The sequence below is a fragment of the Rutidosis leptorrhynchoides genome, chromosome 5 (genome assembly GCF_046630445.1).
Source record: "Rutidosis leptorrhynchoides isolate AG116_Rl617_1_P2 chromosome 5, CSIRO_AGI_Rlap_v1, whole genome shotgun sequence".
Taxonomy (NCBI): Eukaryota; Viridiplantae; Streptophyta; class Magnoliopsida; order Asterales; family Asteraceae; genus Rutidosis; species Rutidosis leptorrhynchoides.
In genome coordinates this window covers 303,880,824-303,906,639 of record NC_092337.1, presented here as the reverse complement: position 1 = coordinate 303,906,639, position 25,816 = coordinate 303,880,824, and the positions used below count along the sequence as shown (strand labels likewise).

Sequence of the window (25,816 nt, the reverse complement as noted above, 5' to 3'; positions counted from 1 at the left end):
GAATGTTACCCACACGACCATCAAGATAACTATCATAAGAATTAACAAGACTTGACAACAAAGCTATATCTTCACTAATCTTTTCTTTCACGACTTTTCTCAAGTTTTCAATCTTAAGTGCAGAAAGAACATCTGATGCAGTCGGTGTAGATGACTCTGTAGTATTGGAAGTAGTATGTGATTGAGTATTGAGAGAACATGGTGAAACTTGTGGTGGATATGAAGGTTGTTGAAAAGGTGCACTGCTAACATTCAAACCATACATATTCTGATTGTTCGTAACAAAGGCTGTTTGAAATGGTGCATGAGCTGACTTAGGCGGTGTGTAACCATTTGGACAATACATTTTCGTGTCTTGAACTTGTTTAGACCTCTTGACTTTGTTTAACAACTCTAGTTCTTCTTCCTGAAGTCTTGCAATAAACGAGTTCACTGTAGCAGTAGCTAGTTCTCCACTGGTTTTCATAGTTAATACGTAACCATTCCATTCTAAAGGTAATGCTCCAGCTAGACATGTTACTTTGTCTTTTTCAGCAATGGTCACATCATGCTTGTGTAGTTCAACTAGGAAATGACGATATCTTTCAACCAATTCTGTAATAGACTCTCCAACTTACCAGTGAAAACGATCAAACTCAGCTTTCATTTCTAAACCTTTTCTAGTTCTGTAAGATGTATTTCCTTCATTAAAGTACGAACTGCTTCCCATATCTTGAATGAATTATCATGACACAGAAATTGATGGAAAATCGGACCATCAAGAGCACTTGTCAAATTACAGTACATCTTCTTTTCTAAGTTATACTCTTCACATTCTTCCGAAGGCATGTTATGCAACGTGTACAACTCATTTGTAACTGGTGAACGTGGCCATTGAAATTCGGTTTTAATGTACTTCCAAAGCTTCGTGTCCTGATCATCAGACCAAATCTTAAATCTCGACTTTCAAGTAGAATAGTTATCCATATTCATTAACCTCGGACATTTCGTACCACTTCCGGATTCACTCTCAGCAAGGAGTAATCGTTGAGTCATATTCGTAATGCTCTGAACTAACGGTGCAGCCAACGCGTAATCGTTTGAATTAAACATTTTGATATTTTTTACCAAAGGTAAACCGTGCGGTTCAGGATATCAACCGTACGTGTGATAGTATCAACCGTATGTGTCACAAACTCAAGCGTACGTGTCACAACTTAAGCGTGCGTGTGATAACTCAAGCAAAAGAACCAAACACTAAGTCTCAGACGTGTGAGTGATGATCACCCGTGTGATTACTCGTACGTGTCACAGTCAACCGCTTGATCACCCATGTGATCAGACTAGTCACTTAACCTCAAAAGGTTATGATCACCCGTGCGTTTGAGTTCACGAGTAACAGTCAACCGTCTGGTCAACCGTGCGTGTGATCAAAATCTTTGACCCACTCGTGTGAGTTGCTGTTCAGCTGAAATTACCCAAAAACCCTAATAATTGATGCTAAACCTCAGTTTCTTCGTCCACAAGCTAGATTAGCACTAAACTAACATAAACACACTCTCTAAAAACAATTAAACATGTAAAATGATTCCTTTTTGATCAAAATCACTTTTAACTCAAAAACCCAAAATAATAAACTCATTAATCACCAAAAATCACTAGATGATGTTGAAATCACAACCTACGCTCTGATACCAATGATGAAACATAACTAGGAACTTCGAAATCAACAGGTTTAATTCACATAAAGGCAGAATTAGTGAATCAAGCCAATCTAAGTGAATATGAGGAGATTTTTGGGATTAAATTAGTCAAACCACAACAAGGATTAGATTTGTGTGATTAGATTAATGCCTAGAGCTATTATTCACTACGGGAGTGATTTGGGTTGAGAGAGAAACGGATTAGGGTTACCAGATCTGAGTGAAGTGTGTGTGTGAGAGGCTTAACCTAAAATGAAGAACATAACACTTATATACCCCTGCTGTTGACTCACCCATACGAGTCATCTATCATACGTACGAGTTGGCTTTATCAGTTGTACGGGTGATCACTCACTCGTGTCTTCTCATTTAGGTTATAATTATGACTTAGCCCAGCATCAACTGTGCGTATGAGCCTGTCAGCCGTACGAGTGAGACTTCACTTGCACGTCTGACTAAGTCTAACAAAGTCAAACATCCATATCGTGTTCTTGCAGTACCTGTAACCACATACAAACACAGATAGGATAATAACGAGCGATCATGATATCCCATAAACTGAAGTACTAATTACAAACGTAGGCTAGATGTCTAGGGACTTACAGAAAATGCATCAACAATAATAATAATAATTATATTATAATACTTATAATAACAATAATAATAATAATAATCATAAATACGATAATAATAAATAATCATTAATCTTTATATTAGTAATAATAATAATAATAATAATAATTATATTACTAATAATAATAACAATAATAATAATAATAGTTTTAAAAATGGGAACTACCTCAAAATGCTCGGATAAAAAAAATGCCACTAGTCGGGCTTGAACCCGAGACCTCACGCTTAACTCGAAACATCCAACACCACTTCTCTGATCTGTTTTATCTGTTTTAAACCCAATCGAATAATTTATAACCCGTATATATATTTCTGTTTATTTTCTTCTTCATCAACATCCATTTTCAAATCGATTAAGGATCAAAACTAAACCTAAAACAAATTTAGTGGTGTTTTTAAAATACTAAACCGAAAGTGAAACCATTTGATTGCATTTGGAGTTAATTAAAACTGTAAAAAATAAAATAAAAGCTGTAACAGCTTTTTAGAAAAACACGATGAACCATAAATCAAATTTTAAATTCCAGGATGTTTTAGACCACAGTTACAACATGAATTATGTTTCAAATCTATCCGAGAAACTTTCTGAGTCGTCAATTTTGTTTAAAACTTAAAAACGAATTCGAATTTTTGTGAAGAACGAGACGTTTGACTTTTGACAAATAACTTTGACTCCAAAATTCACACTCAATATGAGGAATTGGAAGCTTAGCTTTTGCATATAGTTTGAGTATAAGAATCCTAACAAGACTGCATTTATCATTTTTGAAATTCGTTAAAAAGTCAAGTTGTTTGAAAATTGAAACAAGAACAGGGTACACGACATGTTTTCTTTATCTTTCTGATTTAAATTCTCAATGGAAAATAGTAAAAGGTACTTGTAATTTATAGCTGATAATGTAAAGTTAATGGGTATTAATTAACGCTAGATATAATCGAGTTTTATAGATATTTTTATCGACAGCAAGAATCATTCAGCAGAAGAAAGAATATAAAAAAAAAGGATCGTGACATTCAACAGAATTTGGATCCTATCTGATTAAGTCTTTGATTCATACCAATTTAGAGACATAAACAAAAAAAATAAAACAGTGTGATTGTGATGCATAACTGAATTTCATGATGTATATAATTTTATTTATAATTAGTATTAAGATTAATAATTAGTAAATATAAATATATTAATATTATTAATATTATAAAAATACTGATAATTATAATAATTGAATAATAATAATAATATTATTAATCAAAATAAGTCTTATAATAATAATAGAAATAATAATAATATTAATAATACTAATATTATTAATTATTATATTAATAATAATGATACAACTATTAAAACTAAATCATGGTAATTATAATAATAAAAATGATAATAATAATATTATTAATGTTAATAATAATGATTTTTAATGATAAAGGTAATAATAATATTTGATAATTATACAAATAATAATTAAGATATAACAAGTTACATGTATCAAATTTCATATTTATATATTTATATTATAGTTACTAATATTAATAATACAGATATTAATATTAACATTAGTAATAATAATAAAATTACTAATAGTAATATAACATTTATCTTAATTTGTAAATTAAAATTATAATTCATTAATTATATAATATTTAATAATAACATACATTTAATATTAAATATTTATATATTTTAATATATTAGAATATACATATAATAATAATAATTTTACCTAGAACTCATATATACATTTAATATTCATAAACACGTTTTAAATACATATTGCAAGTTATTCATATATTTAATTCTTATCAATTAATATTCTGACTTATTGTATATATTCAAATTACTTTTTTTTTAAACATTTAATAAATAAATTCTATTCTATTGAAAAAAAATGTTTTCATTTAATAAAATAAAATCATATGATATGTAAGTCATAACAGTTTTCAGTTTTTAACTTACAGTTTATTCATGAGTCGTAGGGTTAAGCCCAATGGATAATTAATCGTATGAAATTATCCTGATGTAACATGTCAAATGGGTTTATCTTATCGACAACCATTAACCTAATTATTTACTCTACATGATTTCCCCTTTTACATTAGATATTATAAAAGCTAAATGATTAACTTATCAAGAGTCAAGAGGAAATTATTATAGAGCATGCTTTGAAAATTAAGCAGAAATCTCCACTAACTTTTGTCTAGTTCTCGCTAATTGACACTCTGTTCTTACTTGTAGATCACTTTATCATTTATTCCGAATACCGTTAAAAAGAAAAGATTTCTCAAATCATCGTGGACCTCACCACAGAGACCCTTAACAATATCACAATATATCTGATAAATCAATCATTTGATATTATCTTCTAATTCCATCGATAATCATATTGAAACAAATACGTTCATGTAAAGTATTATACGTTTAATACTTTGTTAATATTCTCAAGTTATAATATATATATATATATATATATATATATATATATATATATATATATATATATATATATTTATATATTTATATAATCATATTCATTTATATAATGGTTCGTGAATCGTCGGAGTTTGGTCGAGGTTAAATGAATGTATGAACAAAATTTTAAAATTCTTGAGATTTAACTTAATAAACTTTGCTTATCGTGTCGAAATAATATAAAGATAAAGTTTAAATTTGGTCAGAAATTTCCGGGTTATCACAGTACCTACCCGTTAAAGAAATTTCGTCCCCGAAATTTGATCGAGTTCATCATAGGTAACAATAAGAATGTTTTCATGACAATTATGAGTTGATAAATAGAATTTTTATCATCATTGAGTAATATGGATAAAACAATCCGTTTATGTGAAGAGTATGAGTGAAGTTATCACAAAAGAGTGAAATAAGTAAATGTAGGTTAGTTTTAACCGGTGACGTAGTCACGGTTGATTTCCGAAATTCAAGGAATTTAGAGAAAATCTTTGTAATAAGATTTGGTTCTTCGGTAATTAAGGAAATTAGGATCGGCTTTGATTAAATGCGATAATCTGTTTTGATTGCCCTGTCGGATATTTTACTATATATCTACCCTCTTCGTTTCCTTATTCCCACAGCTCACTCCTTCTATTCATCCTCCCTCAATTCATACTTTAAAACATTCGTCAATATGCTCCATCCCGTTTTGATCATTGATATACTCTTGGTTTTATAGTGTTTTTAGTTCTCCCGTGTCTTTATATTGATATATGTATCGATATATATGATTTATAATTTCTGGGTTGTCGTTGGGCTTTATATCTTCCCTTATATTTCAAACTCCCTGCTTCTGTCTTCTATAATCATTGCCATCCACAGTTAATGTTTTCTCCGATTTGCTACGATTTATACCCCAATTTCTATTTCGGAGCTTCATTCTTTTGTTTCCTCTTCTTACAATTAAGCACCGCTTGTAATGGTCCAGAATTCGCAGATATGAATATCGGAATGAACATACTTAATGTTCTAAGAAGGAAATTGTAATGGCACGATCTTGATTTGTCAAATTACCAGAATACCTCGAAAAAGGCCGAATCATCAAGAAAAATATTTTCTTGATATTTCTAGAGGTTAAATAGAATACAAGAGTCATGTAACATGGCACATGATGACGGTATGGTCTGTGAATCTTCATGTCCCATTAGAAACTCAGCATGACTTACTGTAATATAATCACGTTGATCAAGTGTCATTCTATTATACTAACTCATGCTTCAGTTCCCAACACTACTTCAAAAAAATTCATATTTTAAACTCGAAGGTTTCAGAATTTAGAAACTAAAATAGTTTCTTTTATGATGTAACACAGATAGCGCGAAGAGTTAAATGATTTCGGATAACAATAGTTATGAAGATATCTTCAGAAACATCGAAGATATTTATAATGAAAGATATGATGATATCTTAGAATATCTAAGATCAGAGGATGATGAAGAATATTGTCCGCAAGGGTTTAGAGTAAGGAGCAAGGTATTCGCTAATGATTTCAGCAGGCACTGAATCATTTGGATTCTTTGAAGGCATATTTAGTCTTTGTGATTTGTCCACAGCCTTCTTCATAGTTTGCTCAATCCGTTTTCCAGTTCCAAACCTTCTCTTTTTCTGAGCTTTTCCAACACATTATTCTTTATCATTAAACTTTTGACAGTTACGGTTGTCTGTAGTTTTTGCTGCTTCATTCAACTTTTTCAAAATTCAGAGAAATAGTTCGCAGTTTAGAGTGTTTTTCAGAAACTTCACATTCGCAGTATATAAGTCTAGGAGATAGACGTTATATGTATACATATAATTGTTAAAGTGAAAACGCTGTGAAATTCGAGATTGATGATTCCCGGTAGTTGGTATGACAATTATAGTTAAAGGATGTAGGTGAGTACATGATGGGGTTTCATGTATAATATAATTTTTTTTAGAGAGACTAAAGCCGAAGTTGCTGATACATCTGCTGATAATGTCGTGAAATATAAAAGGTTTCCCGGTGGCGAAAAGGCAACGTATATATCGAGGTTATAATAAGGTTAGTTCGACTGAAATTCGAAGTTAATTTGCTGGAGCTGTGATAGAATTTAATACTTTGAAAAGGGATTGCAAAGTTATTTTTGCTAATAAATGCCAAAAGATCTGACACAGGTATGTGTTAATATACATATGATGTTTTAGGATTTGAATGATACAAATATTTTTCGGAGTTCTATGAATAGCAATGATGTTATAGCACAGTTTTGAAGTCAAAGTATAGTTTTAAAAGCTATAGGAATCTAAGAGTGATGCTATCGGTTATATCTCGACTTGGATTCTGATATGTTAAAATCAGAATATGTAATTTAATTTGAATGAGTATGGTTGTTTTGATTTTTATGAAAGAATGTATATCGTTGTGAAAGTAATGCGTGTAATTAATGATTTGTGAATCAGAATCGAAGAATGTAACATATTAATTGTGAATTTATATATCTCTCGGGTATTACCTACCCGTTAAAAAATTTCACGAGTAATATTTTGTACCAGAGAATTTTATCACAGTCTTTATGAAAATATATGTATATTTTCTTCGAATGTAATACGGATTTAATGAGTTAATATTAAGCTCATTGATTTTCGGCTGGAACTAGAAATGAATAATTGTAATCTTCGCGGATTATTTCTTCAACGTAAATGAAATCATGAATCAATACTTCATTATTCATTTTATTGATATTTCTTCGGTGAATGGTGTTAGTGTTCGTGGAATTCTTGTGAACTTCGCAAGATACGAATGATGTTGTCTGAAAAGTTTCGAGTACATCGATGATGAAAGTGTAAAATCAAACATATATTTAAATAATACACTTGATTTATTATGAGATGGAATCTATTAAGTTGAATCAGAGATTATAGTTAACGATTGTTAAATCGTTAATGAAGGATGTACATCGTAACATACTAGTAACATGAATTAACCGAGTAGTATCTACCAGTTAAGATTCACACGTAATAGCTTAGTACAAAAAGATTTATTATGGTTTCAAAATTTATATATATAAGATATACATATAAATCCTTCAGTGGGAATGAGTTAATATTTCATAACTCGTTGATACGATATATCTGTTGGTGATGGTGGTGTCAATATCTGAGGTGGTTACAGAGTTTACGAAATTTGTGGTGTTGCAGGCGTTGCAGGTGTCGGTGATACTGTTGGTGATGTCGGTGGTACTGCTGGTGCTGATGATGCTGACGGTACTTCTGTTAATGCTTGTGTAACATGTGTCATTTGTAAATCACACACTATTCCGGTCAGGGTTTCTACTCATCTGATTTATGGTTAAGGCTAGAATAGATAATCTCTAAGACTTTAGAGATTACTTCATCGCCGCAGAATGTTTCTCCAATCAATACTTCATCGGTTATTGTTGTTGGTACTCTTTGGTATCTACGGTGCGTATGACGTTGATGCTCGAGGTGCAGATTGTGACGTTGAGGTGTGGGATGTGGATGTTGTTGGTGGTACCGGTGTTGCTGATGGTGCTTGTAATCTTTACACCATATCCTCCAAAGTCAATACCCGAGCGCGAAGCTCGTTGACTTCTTCTATTACACTGGGGTGATTGTTGGTTCGGACGAGTAGATGAATAAGATCTAGGATTTGAGATAGTATATAATCATGACAAGATAATCTGGAAATGAGAGAGAAAATGGTGTCTCGAACAGGTTCACAGGTAAGTGCTTCAGCTTCTTCGCCAAGAGGGCAATGCGGTGGATGGAAGGGATTACCTTCTTCTTGTCTCCAGTGATTAAATAGGTAACGAACCTATCCCCAATTCATCCAGAATAGATGATGGCTTATTGGTTGATCCATTTTGGTCACACTGCTTTCGGAGCCTGAGTGAAACTCCATATCGGAATAGCTGTCGGAATCCGAGGAACTGGAACTGGTTGCAGGATCCATCTCGTACAGAGTAGGAAAATGATTTTTCGATATGAGGAAGATTATAAGACTTAGATTTGGTATCCTTTAATACATAATTTACATATGTATATATAATACCAAAATTCCATAAATTACGGAGGAATCTTTGAAATATATTTGGCAAAGTTTACAGTAACAGATACGTTAAGATATGAATTAGCAGATACGCTAAGATATGAATTTTGTCTATACACTATTTATGCAATCAATGCAGTAAGATGTGTCTAGACTAAGAATGATAAGCATGTAATTTCCGACAAGAAATGATAAGCAAAATTTTTTGACATGCAGCTAAGGTCGAAGTCCAGACTCACTAATGCATCCTAACAACTATCAGTTAAACATACTAATGCAAGATCTGGTTCGCTAAGACCACCGCTCTGATACCACATGAGACGAGCCGTCCTAATCCATAAGGACGAATACAATAACATATGGTTACATCGTGAGGTACTTGACCTCTATATGTTACATTTTACAAACATTGCATTCGTTTTTAAAAGACAAACTTTCTTTTCATTGAAAGTTGACAGGCATGCATACCCTTTCATAATATATCCAATCTATAAATGACTTAATCTGTTATCTTCTTAATAATAATCTTTATTGAACTCAATAACTTGAATGCAACGTCTTTTGAAATATGCCATGAATGACTCCAAGTATTATCTCTAAATGAGCAAATGCACAGCGAAAGATTTCTTTCAAACCTGAGAATAAACATACTTTCAAGTGTCAACCAAAAGGTTGGTGAGTTCATTAGTTTATCATAAACATTCATTTTCACCATTTTAATAGACCACAAGATTTTGGATATTTTATTGTACACGTAATCCGAGTACAAAATAGTACGCATAACCTGCGAATTAAAAATCATTCATATGGTGAACACCTGATAACCGACATTAACAAATGCATCTAGAATATCCCCAATATACAGGTACACTCATCTATATATAAAATCGAAGTACTAAAGTATCCGTAACCTGGATGGGACGTGTCAAAGTCCATAGATCTATCTTCAGGATTCGCGTCAATTTGGGGGTCTGTTCCCAAATTCTTAGGCTACCAAGCTAAAAAGGGTGATATCCGGTATAATAATTCAACCATAGAATGTAGTTTCAAGTACTTGTGTCTATTTCGTAAAACAGTTATAAAAGCAGCGCATGTATTCTCAGTCCCAAAATATATATTGCAAAAGCATTTAAAAAGGGAGCAAATGAAACTCACAATACTGTATTTCGTAGTAAAAATACATATGACGTCGTTGAACAAGTGCAAGGTTGGCCTCGGATTCACGAACCTATATCATTTGTATTTTCATTAATACATATAATCGTAATCAAACAAGTGTATACATATTATTTTATGTATTAAGATTAATATTCTTTTTTATATAGTTTTATTAATACTTATTTTACGTTATGATACCTATTTGATATTTAATTAATGTTATTGGTTAAAATGAAATTTTATATAGTATTAGTATACTTTATATAATAAATAATATATATATATATATATATATATATATATATATATATATATATATATATATATATATATATATATATATATATATATATATATATTTTGTTTTGTAAAATTATTAATTGTAGTAATTACTAGATTAAGGATAATAATAATAAGAATACAGATAGTAATAATAGTAATTTTAATAAAAATGGTAATTTTACTAATAATGATAAAGTAAAAATAATAGTTTTAGTAAAAAAATAAATTTTTTAATAGTAATGGTAAGTTTAATAATAATTATCGTTTTAAGAGAAATTTTAATGATCATATAATTAATAATACTATAATAAATTTTAAATGGTACTTCTAATACTAATATTAATGATAATGACACTTAATGATATTAATAATAAGAATGACAATAATAACCATTAACCATACATATGATAATAATGCTAATATTAATGATGATAATAACAATTTGCATAATAATACTACTAATACATAATGATTATACATATTGATACCTATATTGATAATAACATTAATTATATTAATGATAGTAATAATAATAATAATAACACTATAATACTAACTAATAATAATAATAATTATAATTATAATAATTATAATAACAATAATAATCATAATAATAATAATAATAATCATAAATACGATAATAATAAATAATCATTAATCTTTTTATTAGTAATAATAATAATAATAATAATAATAATTACTATATTACTAATAATAATAACAATAATAATAATAATAGTTTTAAAAATGGGAACTACCTCAAAATGCTCGTATAAAAAAAATGCCACTAGTCGGGCTTGAACCCGAGACCTCACGCTTAACTCGAAACACCCAACACCACTTCTCTGATCCGTTTAATCTGTTTTAAACCCAATCGAATAATTTATAACCCGTATATATATTTCTGTTTATTTTCTTCTTCATCTACAGCCATTTTCAAATCGATTAAGGATCAAAACCAAACCTAAAACAAATTTAGTGGTATTTTTAAAATACTAAACCGAAACAGAAACCATTTGATTGCATTTGGAGTTAATTAAAACTGTAAAAAAATAAAATAAAAGCTGTAACAGTTTTTTAGAAAAACACAATGAACCATAAATCAAATTTTAAATTCTAGGACGTTTTAGACCACAGTTATAACATGAATTATGTTTCAAATCTATCCTAGAAACTTTCCGAGTCGTCAATTTTGCTTTAAAACTTAAAAACGAATTCGAATTTTTGTGAAGAACAAGATGTTTGACTTTTGACAAATAACGTTGACTCCAAAATTCACACTCAATATGAGGAATTGGAAGCTTAGCTTTTGCATATAGTTTGAGTATAAGAATCCTAACAAGACTGCATTAATCGTTTTTGAAATTCGTTAAAAAGTCGAGCTGTTTGAAAATTGACACAAGAACAGGGTACACGACCTGTTTTCTTTATTTTTCTGATTTAAATTCTCAATGAAAAATTGTAAAAGGTACTTGTAATTTATAGCTGATAATGTAAAGTTAATGGGTATTAATTAACGCTAGATATAATCGAGTTTTATAGATATTTTTATCGATAGCAAGAATCATTCAGCAGAAGAAAGAATATAAAAAAAATAAAAAGGGATCATGACATTCAACAGAATTTGGATCCTATTTGATTAAGTCTTTGATTCGTACCAATTTAGAGACATAAACAAAAAAAATAAAACAGTGTGATTGTGATGCATAACTGAATTTCATGCTGTATATAATTTTATTTATAATTAGTATTAAGATTAGTAATTAGTAAATATAAATATATTAATATTATTAATATTATAAAAATACTGATAATTATAATAATTGAATAATAATAATAAAATTATTAATCAAAATAAGTCTTATAATAATAAAAGAAATAATAATAATATTAATAATACTAATATTATTAATTATTATATTAATAATAATGATACAACTATTAAAACTAAATCATGGTAATTATAATAATAAAAATGATAATAATAATATTATTAATGTTAATAATAATTATTTTTAATGATAAAGGTAATAATAATATTTGATAATTATATAAAAAATAATTAAGATATAGCAAGTTACATGTATCAAATTTCATATTTATATACTTATATTATAGTTACTAATATTAATAATACAGATATTAATATTAACATTAGTAATAATAATAAAATTACTAATAGTAATATAACATTTATCTTAATTTGTAAATTAATATTATAATTCATTAATTATGTAATATTTAATAATAACATACATTTAATATTTAATATTTATATATTTTAACATATTAGAATATACATATAATAATAATTTTACATAGAACTCATATATACATTTAATATTCATAAACACTTTTTAAATACATATTGCAAGTTATTCATATATTTAATTCTTAACAATTAATATTCTGACTTATCGTATATATTCAAATTACGTTTTTTTAAAAACATTTAATAAATAAATTCTATTCTATTGAATTTTTTTTTTTCATTTAATAAAATAAAATCATATGATATGTAAGTCATAACAGTTTCCAGTTTTTAACTTACAGTTTATTCATGAGCCGTAGGGTTAAGCCCAATGGATAATTAATTGTATGAAATTGTCCTAATGTAACATGTCAAATGGGTTTATCTTATCGACAACCATTAACCTAATTATTTACTCTACATGATTTCCCTTTTTACATTAGATATTATAAAAGCTAAATTATTAACTTATCAAGAGTCAAGAGGAAATTATTGTAAAGCATGTTTTGAAAATTAAGTAGAAATCTCCACTAACTTTTGTCTAGTTCTCGCTAATTGACACTTTGTTCTTACTTGTAGATCACGTTATCATTTATTCCGAATACCGTTAAAAAGAAAAGATTTCTCAAATCATCGTGGACCTCACCACAGAGACCCTTAACAATATCACAATATATCTGATAAATCAATCATTTGATATTATCTTCTAATTCCATCGATAATCATATTGAAACAAATACGTTCATGTAAAGTATTATACGTCTAATACTTTGTTAATATTCTCAAGTTATAATATATATACATATATATATAATCATATTCATTTATATAATGGTTCGTGAATCATTGGAGTTTGGTCGAGGTTAAATGAATGTACGAACAAATTTTTAAAATTCTTGAGATTTAACTTAATAAACTTTGCTTATCGTGTCGGAATAATATAAAGATAAAGTTTAAATTTGGTCAGAAATTTCTGGGTTGTCACATGCGGGTGAGCGAGAGGTCTCGGGTTCGAACCCGGGCAGTGGCGTTTTATTTTTGAAAAGCTTGTTTCTTAATGTAGTAATATTAGTACTATTATTATTATTATTATTATTATTATTATTATTATTATTATTATTATTATTATTATTATTATTATTATTATTATTATTATTATTATTATTATTATTAATTTTATCATTTTTATTATTAATAAGTATTATTATTATTATTATTATTATTAAAAACTATCGTTATTAATATTATCATTACTAATAACTATTTTTATCATTATTATTAAAATTATCATTTTTTAATTAATATTACTATTATTATTATTAGTATTATTATTAAAACTATCATTATTATTATTAGAATTGTAATTAGTTTTATTGTTATTAATATTATTTTTATAAAAAATTACTATTATTATTAATTTTATGAATATCATAATTATTATTATTATTATTATTATTATTATTATTATTATTATTATTATTATTATTATTATTATCATTATTATTTTTAACATTAAAATTATTATTTTAAACATTATTATTATTATTAGCATTATTTGTATTACTAATATTACTACTAGTATTATTATTATTATTTCAACAAATATTCTTTATATAAAAAATATAATTATTACATGTAACATAAATATAACTAATATTACAAACTACCATATTTTAATATATTAACTAATATATTATTATAACATTAATTAAATTATATATATCATATATATAATATAACTTATTATAAGTATTAGTATAATTATATATAAGGATATTAATCATAATACATTATAAAAATAATATACTTAGTTGATTAATATTATGTGTTAATATATATACTTGATATAGGTTCGTGAATCCGAGGCCAACCCTACATTGTTCAGTACCGTCGTATGCATATTTTTACTATAAAATATCGTATCGTGAGTTTCATTTGCTCCCTTTTAAATGCTTTTGCTATAAATATTTTTGGGCTGAGAATACATGCCCTAATTTTATAAATGTTTGACGAAATAGACACAAGTACTTAATTACATTATATGATGAAATTGTTATACGGGATATCCCTATTATTTATTTAGTCTGGTAACCTAAGAATTAGGGAACAGACACCCTAATTGACGCGAATCCTAAAGGTAGATCTACGGGCACTAATACCCCCCATTCTGGAAAATGGAATGCTTTAGTACTTCGAATTATTAGTATACAGAGTGCGGCCTGTATGCTGGGGGATATTACTTTGACGTCTTGTTAATGTCAGTTACCAGACAACTTATCATATGAATGATTTTTATATACGGAATTTGTGTATGTTGTTTATAAATGAAATCTTGTGGTCTATTAAAATTATTGAAATGATTGTTTGTGATAAACCTATGAACTCACCTACCTTTTGGTTGACACTTTCAAGCATGTTTATTCTCAGGTTTGAAAGAAATCTTCCGCTTTGCATTTTCTCATGTTAAAGATATTATTTGGATTCGTTCAGGGCATATTTTCAAAAGACGTTGCATTCAAATCATTCGAGTTCAAAAAGATTGTTATTAATTAAATGACAGATAGATCATTTATATTTTGAGAAACGTAATTATAATTGGTATAGAATGGATGTATTTGAAATGGTATGCATACCCATTAACTTTCGTTGAAATGAAAGTTTGTCTTTTAAAAATGAATGCAATGTTTACAAAACGTATCATATAGAGGTCAATACCTCACAATGAAATCAAATAATGTGAATCGTTTATAATCGGTATGAACGGGCCCTTTCACCTAAGCTACTAATAATATCTAAGCACATTGCACATAATAGCTAAACACACAATGTATAAGTGTACAATAATGTATAACTCATGTTTAGGAGGGAGCTTTTCCTAATTGTGACTTAATGACCTTTCCTGAGATGTCTAGATAGACTTTAAGATTATAAAAGTCATCAAACACTTATGTGTTATTGCGATGATTAGTTGTGAATCATAGGTTTGACTAATGGTGATAGTTATGTTCATATCTAAAAGTTATTGAACCTTGTTAATTATCTTTTGGAACTCATACAATTATGCATTGGATTGAGTTTTAACCATTAATAGTTTCAAACTATAACTGATCATTAAATTTGAAAGTTGTGTTTTGATTAGTTAAAATTACGGTCGATATATGGATTAGCCGTGATATTGACTGTATGTATACAAAGCATGGACGGTCTATCCAACGATCCCGTCGTGATAATTTCCTGTATGCATGCTTTGATTAAAACGAAATTCTTCTTGTTTTATCATTGTGTAGTTTGGTCGTTTGCTAGAGAAAAAGCAAGTTTATGAATTTCCGTGTTACTTAGTATTGCTTATTCATGAGTTATGATTATTGTAGTAATCAAAACCTAGACTAACGTTTGAATATTAACGTTGGATCTTAAACAAACACAACCCCTTCAAATTTGTGAAAAGATGGATTAAAATCGGTGTCTGTGATGTTAATAATCCTGGACCCAACCAAATATTGGGTATCAAAAGTTTTAAGTAATTAATCCATTGTAGGCAAGAAAATTGGATAATTGATAGTGGATGTACAACTCACATGACCAATGACAAAAGGTTCTTCTCTAAATCCTACCAAATTTAACTGAGGTAACGGGAGCTTCCCAATAATATAAAGATAAAGTATAAATCGGAACTCTATATTCCTAAATCCTACCTAAACATCTTACAAATAATCAAATAGTTGTTTATATCAAATATAAAAATGAACATACCATCTATAATTGTTTATTTGAATTAACCTTACCTGCAAAATATAAAGTAACAAAATTGGAAATATCTTAAACCCTACACCCACTTCAACTTATAAATCATACCCATAAACTCCAATAGATGTCCACAGATCTGGGTACGCTGAAGAGAGGTATAGTGGCGACGAAGGAAGGTATAATGGTGGAAGCAAATCAAGGAGGTTTTGTAACGGAAACGGATAAGGGAGGTCCGGTGGCGGCTACGAAGAAGGGAGGTCTGGAGGGACATCGGAGAAGAGAGATCCGACAACAATGATATGAATTTTATAAAGGAAGGTCCAACAAAGGGTTGCTTCAAATGATATAAACTCATAAGCATCCTTTTAATGTTGCTCATATGCATACTTTAAATGTTGTGGATTTTTTTAAAAGGCACATGATAGTTTTACATGTATATGTACATATGTTTATTGCAGGACTTGAACAATGACCTCAAAGTCAGAGGGTCACCTCAATACCGTTAAGCCAATGGCCCTTGGTTATTGATTTTGAATCTAAATGTTTATGAATTTTATTTTAAGTAATTTTTAATAAGATTGAATTTATATTTTGAGATATAAGGAATTAAGGTTCACAAAATTTAGGAGAGATAAATATGAAGGTGAAGGGATAATATGATGGAGAAAGAAAAATGACGATTTACCCTCACATGCTTTGCAAATGTCAAATTTTAATGAAAAAGATAACGAACTTCCGGGACACAAAACCATCACTAATTATTCATGTGCAAACTATAGGGACCTATCTTGATGAAAATAAGCATAGGGACCATACGTATAATTAATTACAAACCACGTGTGACCATCCTTGAAAAAAATTTTCTTTTGAAAAAACAATGTTTCTTCTGTATGCGTTAATTTCCCTACAAAATCCCAATTTTTTCTTTTCTATTTTCCCTCCGTGAAGAATTTGGGGTTCTGTATTGGAAACCAAAACGACAACACATCTGTCCCCTAAAATCTTCATCATCATCAGTTCATCGTCACTTCACCTCTCATAAAATTAAAATCACGAAATGAAAAGAGGATTAGAATCGATAGAAATATCAGATGACGAATGGTCGAATCACGACTTTGATTCCTCACGAATACTACCACTCAACAACAAACCCTCAAAATCAAAATCAATTTCCAAAACCAAACCCTCACAATCACCACCTGCAATCGAATCTTTTGCTTTCAAACGAACTTCAAAACCTTCATCCTCTTCATCTTCTTCAGATGTTGAATTTATCAAAGAACAGCCAGCATCACACTCGTTGATTACTGATAATTTGGAGGATCATGATTTTGAAGAAGCTCCTGTAACCTCAGTTGCGACACGTGGCCGTAGATTCGTAATTGATGATGAAGATGATGAAGAATTAGGGTTTGATGATGCAAATGAAATTGAAGAATTAGAAGATGAAGTAGATGTTGTTGGCAAAGCACTGCAAAAATGTGCAAATATTTCTGCACAACTTCGAAGTGATTTGTACGGATCATCTACAGTTTGTTCTGATCGGTTTGCTCAAGTAGATGATGTATCTTCGTCTGTTAGAATCGTCACTCATGTGAGGATTTGCATTTGCGTTTTCAGTTATTATTATAAAATTTAATTTTGATTTGATGATTAATGCTTTATGTTTTAGGTTAATTTTTATAAAATCTATTTGTAGGATGATGTATCTGAAGCGTGCGGATCGACTGGAAGCGGTTTTCAACCTCTTCTAAAACCATACCAGCTTGTTGGTGTCAATTTTCTCATGCTTCTGTACAGGAAAAAAGTTGCTGGAGGTATACATCAAACAAGTTTTACATCACTTTCAATTATTTGAGTAACATTTACACAATAATGTTTGTAAGTTATATCAGTTGTATTCACAATCTACTTAGGATTTAGTTAATGAATGGTTTGGACTTTAATATTCATTGCACGTAGATTTGCTAGCTGTATTTTTATAATTAGGTTGGTCGTATAGGAGTAAAGTTATGAGCAAGAGAAGATTAGTTGTATATCTTCTTTGCTCACGTAAGGATTTTGAAGATATTAGTTGAAGTTCTGAGAAACTTTGTACAACTCTTATGTATCTCACATAGATCGCTCCCATTTGAGTTATAAAAATGTTCCAAATGTGGTTGTAGTTACTTTTTTAACATTGTTAAGTGCCACTTTACAAAATGTCTAGTACAAGAGCTGATGTGTCGGGTTTAAGATCATCAGCTTCATTGGTTTTTATGGAATGAAGGGCCCTAATTTGTTGTAGGTTGGTATATGGACTTCTAACTGAGTTGTTTTTCATTAATTTAAGAGAAGACATAAGAGAATAGGGTAGAAAGTTTCTTTTGTAATACTTGGTCAAACAAATAGATACTTCTAACTGTTAACCTAATTATGAAGACCATTATGAATGCCCCAGAATTGAAATGTGTATGTGAGTAAGTTGAAGACAATTGTTTGTATGTTTGTCTCAAAACTCTATATCATAATCTGGCACATCTGCACATGTAGTTCTGACAATCACTTGTTGATGGCTCATTTGTGAGTGCATTATCATTCAAACATAGATAGATTTTTAATTTTTATCTTTTAGCATCCATTTCTAAAATCACTAGCTACAAATTTCGTGTTGGCTAGTCAAAGTGTTGGAAACGGTCAAGGGATAATCTGATTAAGCCGTGTACTTATGAGTAAAACCCCCCGCCTTTTCTAGGTATATAAACAGGGAAAACATTCTCCTTTTACCCTTTAGCATCCATTTCATTTCTGTAATGCTGATTCTTAAAAGTTCTAAACTACTTTGACTAATCATGCAACTCTTATTTCAAACTGCTTTTTTTTTTCTTTCTTTTTTTTTCTTTTTTTTTTTTTTCCTTTTTTTTTTTTTTTTTTTTTTTTGAGGCAAATGCATCACTTATCTCTTTTGATTCAATTTGCAGCAATATTGGCAGATGAGATGGGTCTTGGCAAGACTATTCAGGTATTTTAGCTTGGAGTTTTCTTTCATACTTTATCATAAATTGATTATGGTTTACTTTATATAACATTTATTGTCATGTTTATCTCTAACTAGGCAATAACATACCTTACCCTGCTCAATCACTTCGAAAACGACCCTGGGCCTCATCTGATTGTTTGTCCTGCTTCCGTTTTGGAAAATTGGGAAAGAGAATTAAAAAAATGGTGTCCATCGTTTACAGTGCTTCAATTTCATGGAGCTGGAAGAACAGCCCATTCTAAACAATTGAATTATTTGTCCAAAAGTAAAATGCCACCCCCGTTTAATGTCATTCTTGTATGCTACTCGCTTTTCGAAAGACACAGGTATCTGTCCATGTTAAATCTTGTTTTTTGATGCTCGAGGTTCCATTTTTTACATCTGAATGGGTCAATTTGGGGCAATGTTATATTTTCAGGTTCACGGGTTAAATAAATTCAGGATTTTGCTAATGACAACAAGCCCTAAGAGTTGTTAATGTCCATCAAATCATTGCACATAGCGGTTCTCAATTACTTTTTTTAATTGGCGGTTATTGATTTGTACAATAACTTAAAGCGTGTTAATGATAACACTTAGGGCTGTTATTTGTAAAATCCATAAAATTAAAATAAATTAGTGTTTAAGGAAACGAGTAAAATGTGCTGAAAGCTGCAAAAGTGTATTATCAGTGCATAAATTTTATACTTCATTTTGTTTTAAAAGTTATTTTGTTATTATTAAAATAATGTAATTTTCGCACATTAGTATTTCGTTAAGTATTAAGCTTTGGATAATAATTTTGGATCGACCCGTACGAAGATATCTATGGATCCCGACCCATCTATTTTGGCACCTGTAGTTAAGACATGTTTTTGTGTTAAAAATTCTGTTTACAGTGCACAACAGAAAGATGACCGTAAACTCCTGAAACGTTGGAAGTGGAGTTGTGTTTTAATGGACGAGGCTCACGCTTTAAAGGATAAAAACAGCTACAGATGGAAAAACTTGACTTCTGTTGCAAGAAATGCCAAACAGCGTTTAATGCTTACAGGGACTCCATTGCAAAATGATCTACATGTATGCGTTTCCGAATATTTAATATGCATGTTGGTTACTGTATTTGAGCTAAATCATTGTTGTGATGCATTTAGGGAATTAACTTGATCATTAATTTGGAAGATTAGAATACGTTTGACTATAAAGTACTGCTTTGTGAATATGTAGATGTGTTTGATTGCAGGAACTATGGTCAATGTTGGAGTTTATGATGCCTGATTTATTTGAAACAGAAGATGTGGACCTTAAAAAGCTGTTAAATGCCGAAAATACAGATTTGATTGCTCGAATGAAGTCAATTTTAGGACCCTTTATACTCAGACGCTTAAAATCCGACGTAATGCAACAATTAGTTCCAAAGGTTCAAAAGGTATGTATAAGATTCTTACAAGAAATCACGTATATATAAGCAACCACAACTAGAATGTACTATCTATTTGATGTCTGAACTTCAAGAATGTTTATGATATAATAACATTACAGGTAGGTATAAGCTGTCTGTCAAAATGGGCAATTATATAATATTGTTCAGGGAAAGCAATTTTTTGTCTAATTTTTAATATTGATATATATATAAAGAATTTGTTTTACTCATGAAATGTTTGTGCAGGTTGAATATGTTCGTATGGAAAAGGAACAAAGTGAAGCTTATCAAGAAGCCATTGAGGAATATCGTGCTGCTGCACGTGCACGTCTGGCTAAGTCTGGAGAAGTTAATAATGCTCATTTTCCACGTCGTCAGATTTCAAACTATTTTGTTCAATTTCGAAAGGTTTTACTGATGATTTTATTTCATATTTATTTCCTTTTATTACAATCTAGTTACAAATTGTGTTCCCCTGCTTATATACCCAAGTTACAAAATGGTGTTGATTGTTATGATGCACAACGAGTCCCTCTATTGTTAAACCCAGTTTTAAATATGGATGTCAAATATGTTGTAAAACCCAGTTAAACGATACTATATTGTTTTTGTATCTGAGTTTGATTTGTTTCTTTAATATCTTTGGGTTGTAAAATGGATTTAGCTGTGATCCCAAATCGTTAAGCTCAACATAAAGGAAACAAGAATTATCAAATTTATATAAAAGGACTTGGTTGTTGCTTTTATAATGATCTAGTTTAAGAGTGTACGTTTGCGACTATTTGGTCCCAAATTGTGCACTTTTTAGTCTATAGTTTTTACAGGGATTAATCGAGTGATCAACTCTTCATTTGATTATGCATAGACTAGTACATCAGTAACATATTTATACACTTGCTTTTACTACCAGATTGCAAATCATCCATTACTGGTGAGACGTATCTACACAGATAAGGATGTTATTCGATTTGCTAAAATGTTGCATCCCAAAGGTGTATTTGGTGATGAATGTACCTTGGACAGAGTGATCGAGGAGCTCAAGACTTACAACGATTTCTCAATTCACAGGGTAATTATCATTCCCTTTTAATATTATAATAATAATAATTATAATTATAATTATTATATTATAATTATGCTATATGGAGTCTAGGAGTAATATCATATGAACTGTAATGTAGTAACTATGTAGTGAACCATATTTATATAATCAAACTGGAAGAAGGTGATCCCTCTTATTTTTTTCATTTGGTAATGAATTGATGATCGTATAGTTTATTACATATTATGTACATCTGAAATTTTCATTTGCATGATTGGCAAATACTTCTGTTATCATGGCTACATAAAAGTTATATTTATGAGTATTAATGTAGATATTGACTTCAATTCACAAAGCTATCGGACTAGGCTCAAACTTAAGAATGTGTTTGGATTTATGTTAATATACAGTTTAACCATCCATTAGCAACTTGTTAATGGATGATTAAACTAATCTGTTTTTGTCTTGTGTTGCAGCTTTTACTTTACCATGGTGATGAAGGAACTTCAAAAACTCTTTCAGATGACCATGTTATTACATCTGCAAAGTGCCGGGTATATGATTAAATGATAACGAGATATTGATACAAAGTAATTATGTACTATATGTTTAATCACATATGGTCGTTAATTCTGGCATTAAATGTTGCAGGCCTTGGCTGGACTTCTTCCTACGCTTGTGCGTGGTGGGCATCGCGTTCTTATTTTTAGTCAATGGACTTCAATGCTCGACATCTTAGAGTGGGCCCTAGATGTAATTGGAGTTACATTCAGACGTCTTGATGGCAGGTACAACCAGTGTCGAGTACTCGGTTTTTGCAACTCGGGCGAGTACTAGGTCAAACTTGGTCAAACTCAGTCAAACTTGGTCAAACTCGGTCAAACTCGGTCAAACTCGGTCAAACTCGGTCAAACTCAGTCAAACTCGGTCAAACTCAATCATAAGTTTTTGCTGTATTCAAACGTTTTTGTTGCTGTAACAATCTGTTATTATTATTATTTTTTATTTTATTTTATTTTCTTTAATGTTACTTTTGTTGCAGTACTCAGGTAACAGAGCGACAAACAATTGTGGACACATTCAATAACGATACTTCTATAAATGCATGCTTGCTGTCAACAAGGGCTGGAGGACAAGGACTAAATTTGACCGGAGCTGATACTGTCATCATACATGATATGGATTTTAACCCTCAGATTGATCGTCAAGCTGAAGACCGTTGTCATCGCATTGGTCAAACCAAACCTGTTACTATCTATAGGTACACTCATATGTGGGTGTCTGTATTTCTCTAGTAATTTGTGTATAGAGGTAGTAAAATGGGCGGGTCATGGAGATTTTCTGTAACAGGTCAAAACAGGATTGACCTAGAAACACCTACTATCTCAAATGCTTGAAGTTGTTTGCGTCAAACTCGGTCAAACTCTGACAGTCGGTCAAAGTCAAACATGGTCAACATCTGAATATTCCCTAAGAAGTCGTGACTGAGTGCTATCTGAGTAGCGATTTCTGTCACCTTGCTTCAGATGACGTTCAACCTGTTTGACCCGTGTTTTTTTATTTTTTATTTATTTATTTATTTTTTTAAATCTTGTAGCTTGACCCTAATTTGCATGTTTGCAATTGCCATCTCTATATGACTATTTCTTCATGTTATGTCCTAAAGCTTTTATGTAATGGCATGATTGAAGGTTGGTAACGAAGGATACAGTTGATGAGAATGTGTACGAGATTGCGAAGAGGAAACTGGTACTTGATGCTGCTGTACTCGAATCCGGCATCGAAGTGGAAAAAGAAGGTGAAGCAGCCGATAAGACCATGGGAGAAATACTCTCAACTTTGTTATTGGGATGAGAATATCACTAATTAACGCCAAGTTTACTTTTGAGTTTGCTTTTGTTGATGATCCAAGAATTGCATAAATGAGCATGTAAAAACAAAATCTTGAATTTGTGAAATTGTTCATCATTCACATAACTTAGTTGCAAGTCAGTTGATCACTAATTGATTCATCTATTTAGAATTTGTATCATTTCTGAATGGTTGCAAATGTGGATCTGGGCAAGGGAAAGTGACTGCGAAAGAAACATAATGAAAAGGATTAACATTTGTAATGACTTTAAGAGAATGTTATTATGATCTACTAATGGTACTCAACTATTGTACGTTAGAGTTCGCATGTGAATCAGCTGATTATTTATATAATGTTATGCTTATCTAACAAATGGTGTATTCTACTCTATTCAAAGTATGTTTAGCTCCTAGCTTTTAGGAGTTTTTAATTTTTATAAAAAGTTCCATATATGATAACAAAACTCAGTTTGATTAAAAGAGTTAAAAGCTTTTATACAGAGGGGAAAAACTAAAAGTTAAAAGCTACTAGATATAATGTTTAGCTTTTAGCATTTGTGTGTGTGTGTGTGTGTGTGTGTGTGTGTCATTTTTACTCTTTATTTAACATATTCAGCTACTCTACTAAACACCAATATATCTAAGAACTAACCGTTTAATTTTGCCAAACATACCCTCAATATGCTAGAGTCCCATTTTACAAATGTTACTTTAACTCGGTTATTTTTTCTTTAGTAAAATGGCAATAAAATGTGTATAGTAATTTGTGTATATAAGTCTTCGGGAATTGTTAATTCATCCTTCATCTTTGTCATAAGCTCGGTATTTAAATTTAAATCCAATAAAGCCTCGGTTTGAGCAACTTTCAATCTATCAATAAGATCAGAAACAATATTCTTAAAAACCGTACATTTCCACAGTTTTCTTACGACTTAAAGCATTAACTACAACGTTTGCTTTGCCAGGATGATACCTAATCTCTCAATGGTAATTTTTTTTTTATCAGTTCTTGCCATCGTCTCTGCCTCATATTTAACTCCTTTTACGAGAAAATATATTGAAGACTTTTGTGATCGGTACAAATAACACACTTTTTAATGTCGCCAAAGTTTCAAGGCAAAGATCACATCAGCTATTTCCAAATCATGAACTGGATAGTTTCTTTCGTGGGTTTTCAACTATCGAGAGGCGTAAGCTATAACTCGGTCTCTCTGCATCAACGCACACCCTAACCCGGCCAACGAGGCATCACAATAAACCACAAAGTCGTCAGACCCTTCTGGCAAGGTTAACACAGGAGCCTGACACAACAACTTTTTCAATGTTTGAAAGGCTTGGTACTGTTCATTACCCCACCGAAATATTACATCTTTTTGAGTCAACTTAGTCAATGGACCCAAAATCTTTGAAAAATCCTTGATAAATCGACGATAATAACCCGTTACACCCAGAAAACTCTTTATCTCAGTCGGCGTATTAGGTAAATTCCAACTCATTACCGCCTCTATTTTAGATGGATTCACTTTAGTTCCTGCATGCCTCACAAATAACATGACCCAGAAACTGTACTTCTCGATGCTAAAACTCACACAGAGAAAATTTGGCATACAATTGCTCTTTCCATAGCAATTCTAACACTAATAGAAGATGAGTCGCATGATGAGATTCTATCTTAGAATATACTAAGATATCGCCTATGAATACTATCACAAACTTATGTAAGTACGGTTTACAAACCCTATTCATCAGATCCATGAAGATAGCGGGGTCGTTTGTCAACCCAAACGACATCACAAGAAACTCATACTGACCATAACGCGTACGAAAATCCGTCTTCGGTATATCTTGAAATGCCCCGCTCATTGTAGTGACCCGTCCTAAACCATCTGGACGAATACATTACATTTGGTTACATCGCGAGATACTTGACCTCTATATGATACATTTTACAAACATTGCATTCGTTTTTGAAAAGACAATCTTTCATTACATCGAAAGTTGACGGCATGCATACCATTTCATAATATATCCAACTATAATTGACTTAATAATAATCTTGATGAAATCAACGACTTGAATGCAATGTCTTTTGAAATATGTCATGAATGACTCCAAGTAATATCTTTAAAATGAGCAAATGCACAGCGGAAGATTTCTTTCATACATGAGAATAAACATGCTTTCAAGTGTCAACCAAAAGGTTGGTGAGTTCATTAGTT

At 30.4% G+C, this 25,816-nt stretch overlaps 1 protein-coding gene across 1 annotated transcript; it reads left to right on the top strand.

Moving 5' to 3' along the window:
* Positions 1-17,178: 17,178 nt before the first annotated feature.
* On the top strand, positions 17,179-23,865 carry LOC139846972 (protein CHROMATIN REMODELING 19-like). Its single transcript, XM_071836559.1, has 12 exons — positions 17,179-17,877; positions 17,983-18,100; positions 19,244-19,284; positions 19,378-19,628; positions 20,181-20,361; positions 20,525-20,710; positions 20,951-21,112; positions 21,615-21,773; positions 22,223-22,300; positions 22,398-22,534; positions 22,789-23,007; positions 23,438-23,865. The coding sequence occupies exons 1-12, from the start codon at positions 17,341-17,343 to the stop codon at positions 23,598-23,600; spliced, it is 2,232 nt and encodes a 743-aa protein (XP_071692660.1). The 5' UTR covers positions 17,179-17,340; the 3' UTR covers positions 23,601-23,865.
* Positions 23,866-25,816: the final 1,951 nt, after the last annotated feature.